General features: G+C 31.3%; 1 protein-coding gene across 1 annotated transcript; it reads right to left on the bottom strand.

Annotated features, from left to right (window-relative positions):
* Positions 1-10,206: 10,206 nt before the first annotated feature.
* Positions 10,207-12,375, bottom strand: LOC112736511 (aquaporin PIP2-7). Its single transcript, XM_025786010.3, has 4 exons — positions 11,936-12,375; positions 11,426-11,721; positions 10,987-11,127; positions 10,207-10,556 (listed from the first exon to the last, which is right to left on the bottom strand). Exons 1-4 carry the CDS (start codon positions 12,258-12,260, stop codon positions 10,443-10,445), a joined length of 876 nt encoding a protein of 291 aa, XP_025641795.1. The 5' UTR covers positions 12,261-12,375; the 3' UTR covers positions 10,207-10,442.
* Between the last annotated feature and the right edge of the window lie 1,510 nt (positions 12,376-13,885).

Raw genomic sequence — 13,885 nt, 5'->3', positions numbered from 1 at the left:
AAAATGATATGCTACAATGATAAATTCTAACAAATTGTATATCTTAACCGAATATATTAATAATAATTTGTTACGGTATGTATTTGAAATTTATGATAATATATATATAAATGAGAGAATATGTAAAAAACATTGCATAAGAATTAGTTAGGGCAGGAAATAATTACTTATAAATACTTATATTATTAACATCTTTTCTTAATTAGGGATATAAGTAAATTTTTTATAAATTTTTATTTTCAATTGACTGCATATAAAATAACACAAAATTTTAAATCTCAATAATAAATAAAAAAATACCTCCTAAAAATTAACTCCAATAATTAAGAACTTATTTTAAAGGTGCAATAAATTAAAAATTTATTTCAAAGTTACAATAAATTAAAATAAAATAATAAATAAAATAGACCTACAAAAACTATTTTTTTTTTGTTTTAAATTGCTCTACAAAAAATAAAGGTTAGTTTTTGTAGACCTATTTTATTTATAATTTTATTTTAATTTATTTTAATTTTGAAATAAATTTTTAATTTATTGCACCTTTAAAATAAATTCTTAATTATTGGAGTTAATTTTTAGGAGGAATTTTTTTATTCATTACTGCGATTTAAAATTTTGTGTTATTTTATATCTAATGGTTTTACGTTTTGGTAAAATTTAAAATTTTTCTTAATATCAATTAAAAATAAAATTTATAAAAAATTTACTTATATCCCTAATTAAGAAAAGACGTTAACAATATAAGTATTTATGAGTAATTGTTTCCCACCCTGACTAATTCTTATGCAATGATTTTTACATATTCTCTCATTTATTTATATATATATATATATATATATATATATATATATATATATATATTCAAATACATACTATAACAAATTATTATTAATATATTCTGCTAAGATATGCAATTTGTTAAAAATAATTATTATAGCATATTATTTTTGATATTTTTTAAATAAATATATAATAATATAATCTTATTATTCTTTCACGTTTGAAAATTATAATCTATCAGGATAATTAATTATTCTATATTAATTTATTTTTATTTGATATTTTTTTTTCGATAAATATTTTTTATTTGATATTATTAATCATTATATTTGTGTTTTGATTTTTATCTTATAAAAAGTCTGTTCAAGTTGTTTTAAATTATTCTTTTTTTTATAGGCCCAATAAAATACCTAATACAATATAAAGTGAATAGGCCCAATTACTTCCTAATTGCACTATTTCTAATTAGTCTAATAACTTTTCTATTAATCTCAAAAAGTAACACCTCCCTGATAACCACTCATGCAAGTACAAAACAGTCACAGAATTTGTCCCATTTACTTTACCTATTCAATAGACATTTGTCACTTTAAAATTCAAACAACACAAATCAACATGTATAAATTTGTTTTCCTGTCTATACCGAAGAATTCGCCTTATTATTATTGCGGGTCAGCTGCAATTCTCATAGATTGATTAAAAAACTATAAGAACATACCAAATTCAAATAATAATTCATAACAAACTAATTAAAATCAATCGGTTTCACTTTTACTTGCAAAAAAAAAAATCAATTGGGTGGGGCTTATACCAGGCCCAATGGATGTGAAAATATAAAACCCATACCAAAATATGAATATAGAGTATGATTTACAATAAAATGAAGAGCCTTAAATCTCTGTAAAAAACTAAAGAGCCCTATAACACCATAAAACAAATAAAGAGCCCCAAAATAAAAGAATAATATATATATCAATGAATTCAGCTCTTTTGTCCACAAAAAAAAAAAAGTAAAAGAAAAAAAAATTCCCTCTCTTTCTTATTAGTTCAAAAAATTAATATTTTATTAGTTGATTATTAGTTTTTTTTAAGTGTTTAATTGAGGAATCAATTTTTTTAGCCAATATAAATCTTTTTATAAATTATTTTTTATCTTAAATTATAAACATTAAATCTTAAATTTTAATTCTTCTAAAAAAATTTAACTAATATTAACTATTCAAAAGGCACTTCATATATACTTGTTCCAAAAAACCTATGGTTAGATCCTATTTTGGCTAAAATGAATATTTAAAAGTTATTTACATCTTATGCATACATATATCATATAAAATAGTAATATCTAGATAGGTTGTTTCGAGAATCTTCTATGTTTATGTTGATAAAAATGCATAGGATTAATTAATGTAACTCCTATGCCATTACATTGATAATTTGATATTGAAAAAAGTTTCAATAAATTGTAGTAAAGGTTTCATCTTGTTACTTCTTCCTTCTTTTTTCCTAAGTTGCTTAATTTATGATAATATTCACCATTACATATGATTGTGATTGTTGTAACAATCTAAAATGTTCCATCAAGGATATCCCCTTGAAATTAGAATATGCGGCTAATACCTTCATTTTTATATATTTTTTTTCAACCTTATCTAAGAAAATAAGACTATATAAAGCCAAGAGTAATTTTCTTCAATTTTATTATTCAATTCATAATTCTATCATTGCATTTGTACATCAACCTATCATGAAACTTTTTTTTTTAATCTTGGGTGTGGTTTAGATTCACGTAGCAATTAAAATTAGTGACCATTTTTAAATTTCCATTTGTATAATAATTACAAATTAACAGAACACTAAATAATCATTAATGATAATTTAACTATTTATGAGTGCCTTTTTCTCAACAAAGAGTGTGCCCGTATAACTATATAAAATGGACATAAAATACATGAAGGTATGAGGTGAATTAATTAGCTCATTCATTAGTTTATGTATGCATATAATATAATAATATATGAAATGAGGGGCACAAAAGTAAGGAATTCGAGGCCATATCCACCGAACATAGTAATATTGTGAACTTTTTTTTCGTGATGGTTATGGTATTTAAATTTTTGTGTCTAATTTATTAAAAATTAATATTTAATTTAAATTATATAAAAATAGCAGTTTATTGTAAAATTATTTTTCTTAGAATAAACTAGCAATAAAATTTGAATTTAAAATCTCTTACCTATTATCTAAAATTTATTATCTTTTATGAAGTTTATGATAGTTGTACACTTGTAGATAACTAGTTATCTTCATTGGCACAAAAAAAAAAAAATCTTTTTTATAATGACTTGGTAGGAATAATCTTTTTATATTTGAGTGGTTAGTAATATTAAATTAGTCTTATGGACATTTTCATCTATCGGCCCCCTCAAAAAGAGATTTAAAAAAGCCTCTCTGATATTCGTTATAACTTATAAGTTTATTACTCTTTACTCTGTTTTTAGGTCTCACCTATTGCCCTCTTCCCCAAACGCCACAAGATAGCACCCCGCTGCCACCATCATCACCCCGATCCCTCTATGCTGTTGTGGAAACGAGTCCATTTCCACAATGCTTCCGGACTGCTCACAAGGTTCCTCCCTCGCCGATTGCAGCACCACTCTTCCGCTGACGCAGACGCCGTCGTCGTCACGCGAGATCTCCCTAATCGTAACCGCGGACTCCCTCTCCGTTTTTGCGTGTGGGTCGCGCTCAAGTTCGAGAGCCTCGTGGATCAGCATTCCCGTAACGAGGTAAGTTGCACTCTCGCCACTAAGGAGTGGTGCTCCCTTTACTGGGACGCGCTCCAGCTTCTGAATAAATCTGGGATTTTCATAAGTTCTGAATCTGTTAGAGCCCTCATAAGGACCTATTCCTATATGGGTCTTGTTGAATAAGCCATTAAGTGTTTTGATAGAATGTCTAAGTTCGACTGTGAGCCCAGTGCTCACGCCTATAACACTATCTTGAAGGTTGTGCTCAAGAAAGACTTGTTTGTGTTGGCTTTTTCGCTCTATAATGTTATGCTTAGGTCTAATTCTTTGCCAGATGACCACACGTACACTCTCTAGATTGGTGGATTCTGTAAGATTGAAAACTTCAACGCTGTCCTCGAGATGCTCGATGATATGAGCAAGAAGGGTGTGCTGCCTGATGTTAAGATGTATACGGCTATTATTTATGGCCTCTGTCAGTGGAAGAAGGTTGATGAGGCGTTTAGGTTGTTTAACACTATGAAAAAAAATGGGTGCTTGCCTACTTTGCGCTGTTATAATGTCTTGATTGATGGGTTTTGCAAGAACGGAAGGACAGATGAAGCACTTTCTTTGCTGTCTTTGTTGAGGATAGATGATTTTGCTCTTAATCTGCAAAGTTACTGTTCTCTGATAAATAGCTTCATTCACGCCAAGAGATATAGTGAGGCATATGTATGGTACACCAAGATGTTTAAGAGGGGAATTGTGCCGGATGTTACTTTATATGCTATCATGATACGTGGTTTGTCCAAAGAGGATAGGGTTGGTGAAGCTGCAAAGATGTTAGATGACAGACGCCTATTGTTACAATGCATTAATCAAAGGTTTTTGTGACATAGGTCGTTTGGACCAAGCTAGATCTCTTCAGCTTGAGGTTTCCAAGGACGAACAATTTCATAATGCTTACACCTACACCATTCTCATCTATGGCATGTGTAGGAATGGAATGGTTGGAGAGGCACGGGAGATATTTAATCAGATGGAAAAACTTGGATGTCTCCCTTCAGTTGTGACCTTCAGTGCTCTGATGCATGGCCTTTGCAAGGCTCGCAGAATTGAGGAAGCACACCTTTTACTGCACGAGATGGAGATTGGGAGAAGCCCATCTTTGTTTTTCCGGCTTTCTCAGGGTTCTGACAGGGTTTTTGATAGTGTTAGTCTCCAGAAAAAGGTGGAGCAAATGTGCGAGGCTGGTGAAGTTTTGAATGCTTACAAGCTTCTCAAACAACTTGCTGGGAGTGGGGTTGTGCCTAACATTATCACATACAACATTTTAATCAATGGTTTTTGCAAAACTGGTAATATCAACGCTGCTATCAAGCTTTTCAAGGAGCTGCAACTAAAGGGGATCTCACCTGATTCTATTACTTATGGGACACTTGTTGATGGACTTTATAGGGCTAACAGAGAAGATGACGCCTTTAAGATCCGTGAACATATGTTGAAGCATGGTTGTCAACCTGGATTATCAAATTCTAATGCCCATATGAGCTGGTTAAACAAAAAGGGGAAGGTCTCGATGGCCTTCAATATTTACTTTGAATATCTGAAAAGCCTTCCGAAGTTGGATAATGATTCAATCAACGTGTTGGAGAACCATTTTATCAGAGAAAATGTGAAAGAAGTAATTCGAGGCTTACTGGAAATGGACTTCAAATGTAGAGATTTTAATTTAGCTCCATACACAATTCTAATTACTGGGTTCTGTATGGCAAAAAAGATAGATGAAGCATTAGCTATATTTTCTGTTCTTGGTGAGTTCAATATTAATATCAATCCTACAAGTTGTGTACATTTGATTGATATTCTCTGTGAGGAAGGGAAGCTGGATGATACAGTAAACATATTCTTCTACACCCTAGAAAAAAGTTTCATGTTGAGGCCAAGAATTTGTAACAAGCTCCTCAAATGTCTCCTTCTTTCGATAGATAAAAAGGACTATGCTATTGATCTTGTTGACAGGATGCAGTCCCATGAATACTGTTTGAATTCACATCAGTATGACAAAGCAATGTACGTTATTCGACGGCTAAGGAGAAGGAGGAGCAATAAAATGGATAATTTTGAATGATTGAATAACTCTGACTATTCAAGATGGATATTATTCTTTATTTTGCTCCTCAATGATACCCTGTTAAGGGAGAATGGTTATGAATCGGGTGGCTTGCTACACTTTCAGGATGAACCATAGGTACTGTATAATACTTATGTATATGCTGAAAGTTGTCTTATCTTTCCAGAGTTATGGTGGAATAATTTTAGGGATCATTTGTCTCTTCACCCTAAGAGATCCAAACTAGGGAATGAGTCACCTAGAACTCATAAATTCATATACGCACTTCATACTACTATTTTTTCTTCATTTCTAAAAGAATTCAAAGAGTGAGAGTGAGTGAGTGGGGTAGTAGTTTGTTTAACCTTCAGCTTTGAGGAAGCTTAGCATGTGCTAAGAAATGTGGATTCCCAGTAAAATTCTCAAATGGTTTCTTGTTTTTTGGAATTTAAGTTGGTCTGTTTTAGGCTTTCTATTAGCAAATTTTATTTTTAATTTTCTAATTCCATTGTTTAATTCAATTCTTATTTCTTCTAGTTAGCTTTTAGCTGAGTTTTGAAGCATTTTAAGCGTTTCTTTTACTGTGTTTTGCAGGTACAAGGGATAGGAATGATTCGCTGCAATATCTGGCTTGAGCATTAGGCCCGAGCCTAGCTACGTTGTGAGTGTGCTCGAGTATGGTAAAATTTTGACAATGTGCTCAAGTACAACATAAACACACTCTAGAACAATAATGCATAAACAGAAAAATCTGTTCTCAAGCTTAATGATTAGTAAAATGCTCCTTAGTAGATATAAAGTCAACATTGGTGCATGCCTAACCTAACCTAACCTAACTTCTTCCCAGAAGACTAAGGAAGCTGAGGAAAAGTGTTTGAGAGAAGACTGAATGTTTTGGAGGTTCATTTGAGGCACTTGAGACTTTCTTAGGCTCGTCTTTGTATCTCAAATGGAGGATTCCACCTGTACTTCATTTTCTTCACTTTTTTAATATCTTTGTGGTTCACTTTTCCATAATCTGATGTGATGTTTAAGAGTGTGTACCATAAACTAATAGAATTTTCTTCAAATTTAGAATACCTGAGAGTGAAAATTAGATTGTATGAACATGCTAGTGATTGAGAGTTACTACAAGTGACTACACATCATCGCTTGCCCTGCTTTGTTCAATGTCTTTTCAGTCATTTAATTGTTTCTCCTCCTTCCTACTTTAAGTTTTGCTCAGGAGACTCTAGATGTTCCAGATTGCTAGGTTTTGAAATTTGGGTACAAAAGATACTATGCTCTTCTGCCTATTCTTACCAAAGAATTTGCTTCTAGTTATATGTTTATAGGCAAAGTATTTGATGACTCTCCAAGAGAGCTCCATTAGATGGAGTTACCCAATTTATTTACAAAAAGGTCCTAACTCACTATGATATATTTACAATTACACCCCAGGCGGCAACCAGCGGTGAGATCTTAAATAGCGGAACAAACTTGAAAATTGATCTGAGACACAACTTCTTGGGACAAAATCCTGTTATCCAGGATGTTGCATTCACTTCCCTCTCTTGGCGTGTATAGTTAAGCCGAAATTGAATGTTAATCTCCCAATTGGCTTATATAGTCAGTCTCTACAATCTCTAATATACTCCATTAATAGTGTGTTATGTAGTTTGTGAGTTTTATCATTGTGTATGTGTTGCAATCACTGCTACCACTTGCACTGTTATTGACTATGTAATCATATCTAGCTTTGTTAAAGTGTATAAGAACATAAGGATCAACTTGCTATACCAGTGAATCTCTCTGGAATTGCTTTCTAATTTACCCTTGTAATTACTTGAACTTCTGATTTGAAAATGTATTGATACTTCAAGCTAAACTTTTATTACAGTATTCCTGAAATTTTCCGGTTGTTTTCATTTTAAAAATATTTTTTTAAGGAAAAAAAAGAAAAGAATGAAATCCACCATTGAGTATATGCCCTCATGCCCCAGATTTGCTTCCGTCTCATCTATGTTTTTTCACATCAAAATTGTTGCCATTTTCTATTGGAAATCTGGACCTGTATGTGAGGTTGCATTGTCATAGTTACTTCCTAGTACAAGTACTTAATTGGAATAATCTGATAATAATGCACTTGTTTGTGCTAGAATTTTTGTCTCAACTGTCAATTTCAGGTTCTGATGATATGTCCCTTAGTTGATATCAGGTTTTTCACTTTGTGGATTGTATTTGGATAAAACTAGAAGTGGTGAGGATCTCAGCAATGAAGAAGATAAGGTTTTATTCTGGGATAATGTATCTTTTAAAGGCGATAATGATGACGAAGAAGATTATGAGTTTGACGACACAAATGAATATGCGGTGGACGTAATTGTGTGCAATGAAATAGAGTGTGACATGCAACAAGTTGAAGAGCAAAAATTGTGTTTTATCGAAATTATTGAAGGCTTAGATATATATGAAAATGACCCAGGTTCGATGAAAAGGGAAATTTGTGTATAGGGTGATTTTGTGCATGGAACAATATTAGAGCAAACTTTAGATGAGCGCCTTTGCATTATGTCAAAGCGGCAAAGACTCACCAAGTGGACCCCAGAAGTAGATTTTTGCACTACAAGACTAGTTTATCTTATTTTCTGTAATTCTTAGTTATTAGATTAGTATATATAGAACAAGGATCACTCTTGTTCGGAACTTTTATGCCTTATTTTCAAATTACATTGTTTCCTTGTACAGTATGAGTTACTAACATCCTAGGTTAAGGTTAGGAGCTCTGCTAATTCTTATGGATTAATCATATCACTATTCCACTTCAATCTATGCTTGATTCTATTTTAAGATGCATCTTCGTTCTTCATCCTAATAGGTTGGGAGTGTAACTTGACCGTCATCCCAATTCCATATGGGTTCTTGCGAGTCCTTGACGGGATAGTATGGAACCACAAGCTTGATTATACATCTCTTAGATGGTTAATCCACGGCTTCGTTGGGGACTTCTCGAGGCATCAGTTCAGCCGAAGTGCGGGGCGATTAGGGCTTTTATGATATTTCTCTGATCTGAAAAATCCGACCTTGTCTGTGGCGTTTTGAGTAGGATCACCAAGGGAATGGACTGCTAGAGCTTTACCCCGTTTGTAAACCCCGTTAAATTAGTAAAAAATTAGTCAATAAATTAATTTTTAATAAAAAAAATTAGAAATGTCAATATTATATTAAATTAGGATAGAGCTCATCGAAGCGAGATTTTTGACACTAATTTCAAAGAAATCGGCCCAAAATTAGACCAAACGGAACAAACCGATTGAACCATGCCCAAACTGGGCCCGTAGGCCCAACCGGGCCAACCTTTAAATGGGCTAAAGCTCATTTACTCTCCCACTTCAGCCTAAATATGTATCTTAAAATGAAAATTAGACAAATTCGACACCAGAATAGACGATGTTAAAAATTAACCTTATATATATATATATCCTCAGTTATGATGTACGGATATTGATACGGCTACGGGACACGACACGACACAGAACATGCCGACATATAAATTTTAAAATCTTACATGACACGGGACACGCATACATATAAAATATAAAGTATTTTTTAAATAAATCGTAATGATATTTTGATATTTTGTTAATATTAAAATATAAATTAATTTTTTAATTATATCAAGTATTTAAAATATTTTTTGTTTTAATAAATAATAATATATACTATATCTAAATTTATTTTAAAAATATATGTTAAGAATAAAACTGGACACGCTGTCACGTGATGATATTTAAGTGTGTCCAAGTGTGCTCGGATAAAATTTTTTTTTTATTATTGAGACACAATTTGGACACAGCAAACAACCAGACACGCGTATCGAGCGAGTATCGATGGATATCGTATCCAAAATGTGTCCAACACGTGAATATAACAACTTAACGAAGTATCCGTACTTTATAGGTCCAGCATCCGCAATTAATGAAAGAATTGGGAAAAAAAAAAAGGCGAAAGCTTCATGTGTCACGTCCCATAACCACCACAATAATAGATAACCTTCTAAGTGAGAATATTGAATTGCAATGGTAACTAATATATTTATATAATTAGAACAATGCTTTTTTTTTTAACTATGAGTGAGATTTGACTCCGAGATTTTTAAATGAGGACGAAAAAATTATACTATTTGAATTATAATTTATTAGCTACAATTAGAACAATGTTATTTTAACGTAATATATAAATTTTATTAAATATAAAACAAAAGAAAAATAAAAAGACTGATGTTATTAAATACACACCTCTAAAAATATATCTGATTTTTTTTCCTTCTTATTAAATCAGCCCTAGTTTATGTAGTATATGTTCTAAAAAAATGCATGTTTACTCATATTTTTGTTCCTTTATTAATAATATCACTAAAAAAGACCCACTTGCACAAGTTTAATATAAATTTAATTAGGTCACATACACTATTGGATAAGCATCACAAAAGAAACCTATTAGCAATGTTAGAAGTTAATACAGCTGGCTAGATTAGACCCCATAAATATAAATAGTGTATACACTAACTAGGGTTAATAATAATATAATAAAGTGAGAACAAGGTAAGCAAAGCAAATACATACATATATTGAAAACCAAAGGGAAAAAAAGGGGGATACAAAATAACACCCTTAGTTAGCTAAACTGGATATTAAAAGATAATAATTATTAATTAAGCTAATCTAAAAGAAAAGACCAAATAGACAAATTAAAGAGGGACCCCTCATACAAATTAAACTTACATTACACTCCACTCCTTGATGAATTTATTTATTAAATTATATATAATATTTGCTTAATTAATGGTTGCTCCTGAAGGATCCAAGGGCTTTTATGGCAGATGCTTTAATAATGTGTTCATGGTAGATTGCAGCCGCTGCAGCTCCAAGAATTGGTCCAACCCAGAATATCCACTGAATTATTGAAACAACAGAACAATTATAAAAATCATAAAAATTAAATATAAATTACATTTTTTTACATAAGAATGTTAGGGCCATCAATTTTTGTTATTTGTAGTCATCAAATAATCATTAATGATAATTTTAATGGTATGAGATTTTATTCAATAGCTAGGAATTACTCACTTTTTTTTGCAGGTTACATACTGGCCAAAATTTAATAAAATTACTGACCCTCTAAATTTTTTCTTTTTGATATATTAATTAAAGAAAAATCTAGGGGCCAGCAACTTTTCCAAATTCTGATCAGCATGTAACCACCAAAAAAAGTGAGTTATTGAATGAAATTTCACACCATTCAAATCATTATAGATGATTATTTGATAGCTACAAATCACAAAAATTGCTGATCCCTAACATTCCTTGTTAATTAATTACTTACATGGTCATCCCAGATTTTGTCTTTGTTGTAAATCACGGCAGCTCCGAAGCTTCTTGCCGGGTTGATGCCGGTGCCCGTTACCGGGATTGTGGCCAAGTGAACCATGAACACAGCAAATCCAATTGGCAGTGGTGCCAACACCTTTATTTTGTTATATTTTTTCATTTCAATTAGTTCATCCATAATAATAAAAAAATAATACAGTTATTTTTATACGAAGTTGATAATTTGACACGATTGATCGGTCAAAATTCAATTGAAGTTAATTTTACGTGAAGTTGATACCTAAAAATCGTTAGATAAAAAATCAGTCAAATCATCTGACGGCTCTCAGTATCAACTTCACGTGAAATCGCCTGCACCTGAATTTTCACTTTAATTAAATTATCATCTAATAATTCTCAACTATCAATTGACATAACACGTGTCCACATCTTACAGGAACATGGGAGTCTCTGGCGTTTCTCTTAGGGTCAGTGGCAGAGAAGACAGTGTAGACAAGAACGAAGGTGCCAATAATTTCAGCACCCAAAGCAGTTCCTTTGTTGTAACCAGGATGAACGTAGTTGGCACCACCTCCATACCTATCAAAGTAAGCTTTCTGGAATCCCTTGGCCAGTCCGGCGCCGCAGATGGCGCCGGCACACTGTGCCACTATGTACAACAGTGCCCTTATCAGCGACACCTTCCGGCCAAGGAACAACCCAAATGTCACTGCAGGGTTGATGTGTCCTCCTACAGTAACAAACATAAAGAGACTCGAATTCGCAACCTCTTAATTGAATATAGAGAGACTGTACTATTTGAATTATAACTCATTGGTATTTAATATTTAAAAAATTAAAATTAATTTTTTTATTTATAAATTACAAAATTATTTTTTATCAAAAGATTTTGCAAAAAAAAATCTGTTTTTTTTTTTAATTTAAAATTTAGAGTTTAGGATTACCGGAAATGCCAGCAGTGCAATAAACAAGGATGAAGATCATGCCACCAAAGGCCCAAGCAATACCCAAGATTCCAACACCATCACACTGAGTGTTACCCTTGATTGTGGTATCACTTTGGTTACTATAACCAATAATGGTCAAGACAGTGATGTAAAGGAATAAAAGTGTTGCTATGAACTCAGCTATGAGTGCTCTATAGAAGGACCACTTTGTAAGCTCCTCTGCATCAATCAATGGTGCTGGTGGTGGTTCATGGTAGTCTTTTGCTGAGTATTCTCCTCCTCCTCCTCCTCTTTGCTCTTCAACTTCAACATCTTTAGCCATTTTTTTTTTCTCTTCTTTGATTCTTTAGTGGAATATGATACACTAGTTTTTGTGTGTGGTCTTGTTCCAAATGGGGTGTGTATTTAAGTAATGAAAGTGAGATAGTGTGTGCAATATTTAAATTAAGGAAAAATATAGGTAGATAATAAAAATACTAAATAACGTGAATAATAGATATATCGAATGTTCATTTCATTAGGTGTACGAATGGTTATTTTAATGTAATGTGTTTTTATTTAATTAGTAGTTATTTATATTGTTCAAAAAAGTCATTGTTTACCTAGCAGTTCCCTTAAATTAAAATATAATAATGGGGTTGCTTTAATTTGCTTTGTTTTGTGTTTGTTTGGTGAGTGTATGTGGATATGGACAACAGGACAAGGATATGGTTAATATAAATTTTTGTATTAGCTTCATTTTTTTTTTTGCAGGAAAAGTCTAGGGCCAGCAATTTTATTACATTTTGGCCAGCATATAACCAGCAGAAAAAGGTGAGCTATTGGATAAAATTTCACATCAATCTCACACCATCAAATTATCATTGATGGCTAATTGATGGCTACCAATCACAAATGTTGCTGGCCCTAGCATTGCTCTTTCTTGCATGGTCCCATTCTATAACAACCATTCCAACGGCTCTTATTTCATGTAAATTAGTATTTATTTTCATAGAGATGATGTCTTTTATTTAAAGGAATAAATTTAGGGAATTAACTTTAATTACTCAGTATTAATTATTTTTTATTTTAAATGTATTTTTTAACTTTTACTTTTTACATTATTGATTTAATTTAAAAGATATTATATGTATACTAAAATTAATTAATATATATTTTTATATAAATATATATATGTCGTTTAACTCATTTTCAATACATAAATTACTAAAAAAAATAATTTTTAGCAATTATTTATTTTATTTTTAGCAACAATAAAAATAACTTCTAATATATTTATCGGTAATTGTACATTAATTAATTGTATTATGTTTTGTCTCTAAAAAGTTTAGTGACAATTGTATAATTACCAATAAATTTTTTTTTAATGACAACAAAAAATATATAATTATCGTTGTAACATATAGTAATAACGATAAATATATAATTATCGTAAAAATATACTAGTGATTATTATGTTATTATCATTAAAAGTTTACTATTAAAAATAATTTTTATTATAATAATATTATTTAATTTATTTCAATATATTTTAACTATATGTTATACTATTAATTAATTTTAAGGACTAATTTTAATATGGAAAAGTATATCTACCACCCTTGATTTGATATACCTGGAAGGTTCTCATAAATCAACCGCTCCATTAAAGTGGTTATGGGAAAGTGTAAAAATTGTATATGGCATTATTGCATGGCAATAATTATTGATATATGAGTGACATCAAACATTAGAATATGAAATTAAGGGCAACACAATGGTCTACTTTTCCCTACTTTGCTGCTCTGTCTCTCACTAATTTGGCAAACCCTAATTAATGCTATGGTCCCAATTTTTTTACCAATGGGTCATCCCTATCTCTCTTCTCAATTGAATCTTATTTCGTTTCATAGCACACAGAAAATAAAATTTTGATAAATGTTCTAGCTTAGACTTCTAGTTTACTTT

Source organism: Arachis hypogaea, chromosome 13 (genome assembly GCF_003086295.3).
Source record: "Arachis hypogaea cultivar Tifrunner chromosome 13, arahy.Tifrunner.gnm2.J5K5, whole genome shotgun sequence".
NCBI classification, from domain to species: domain Eukaryota; kingdom Viridiplantae; phylum Streptophyta; class Magnoliopsida; order Fabales; family Fabaceae; genus Arachis; species Arachis hypogaea.
The sequence above is the reverse complement of the archived record's forward strand: the minus strand, read 5'-3'. Positions and strand labels throughout refer to the sequence as shown.

Coding starts and splice junctions, on each gene's coding strand:
- LOC112736511 (XM_025786010.3), bottom strand. CDS start 12,260: ATGGCTAAAGATGTTGAAGTTGAAGAGCAAAGAGGAGGAGGAGGAGGA. Junction 11,722..11,935: donor TTGCACTGCTGGCATTTCCG/GTAATCCTAAAC, acceptor TTGTTACTGTAG/GAGGACACATCAACCCTGCA. Junction 10,557..10,986: donor ACAAAATCTGGGATGACCAT/GTAAGTAATTAA, acceptor TCAATAATTCAG/TGGATATTCTGGGTTGGACC.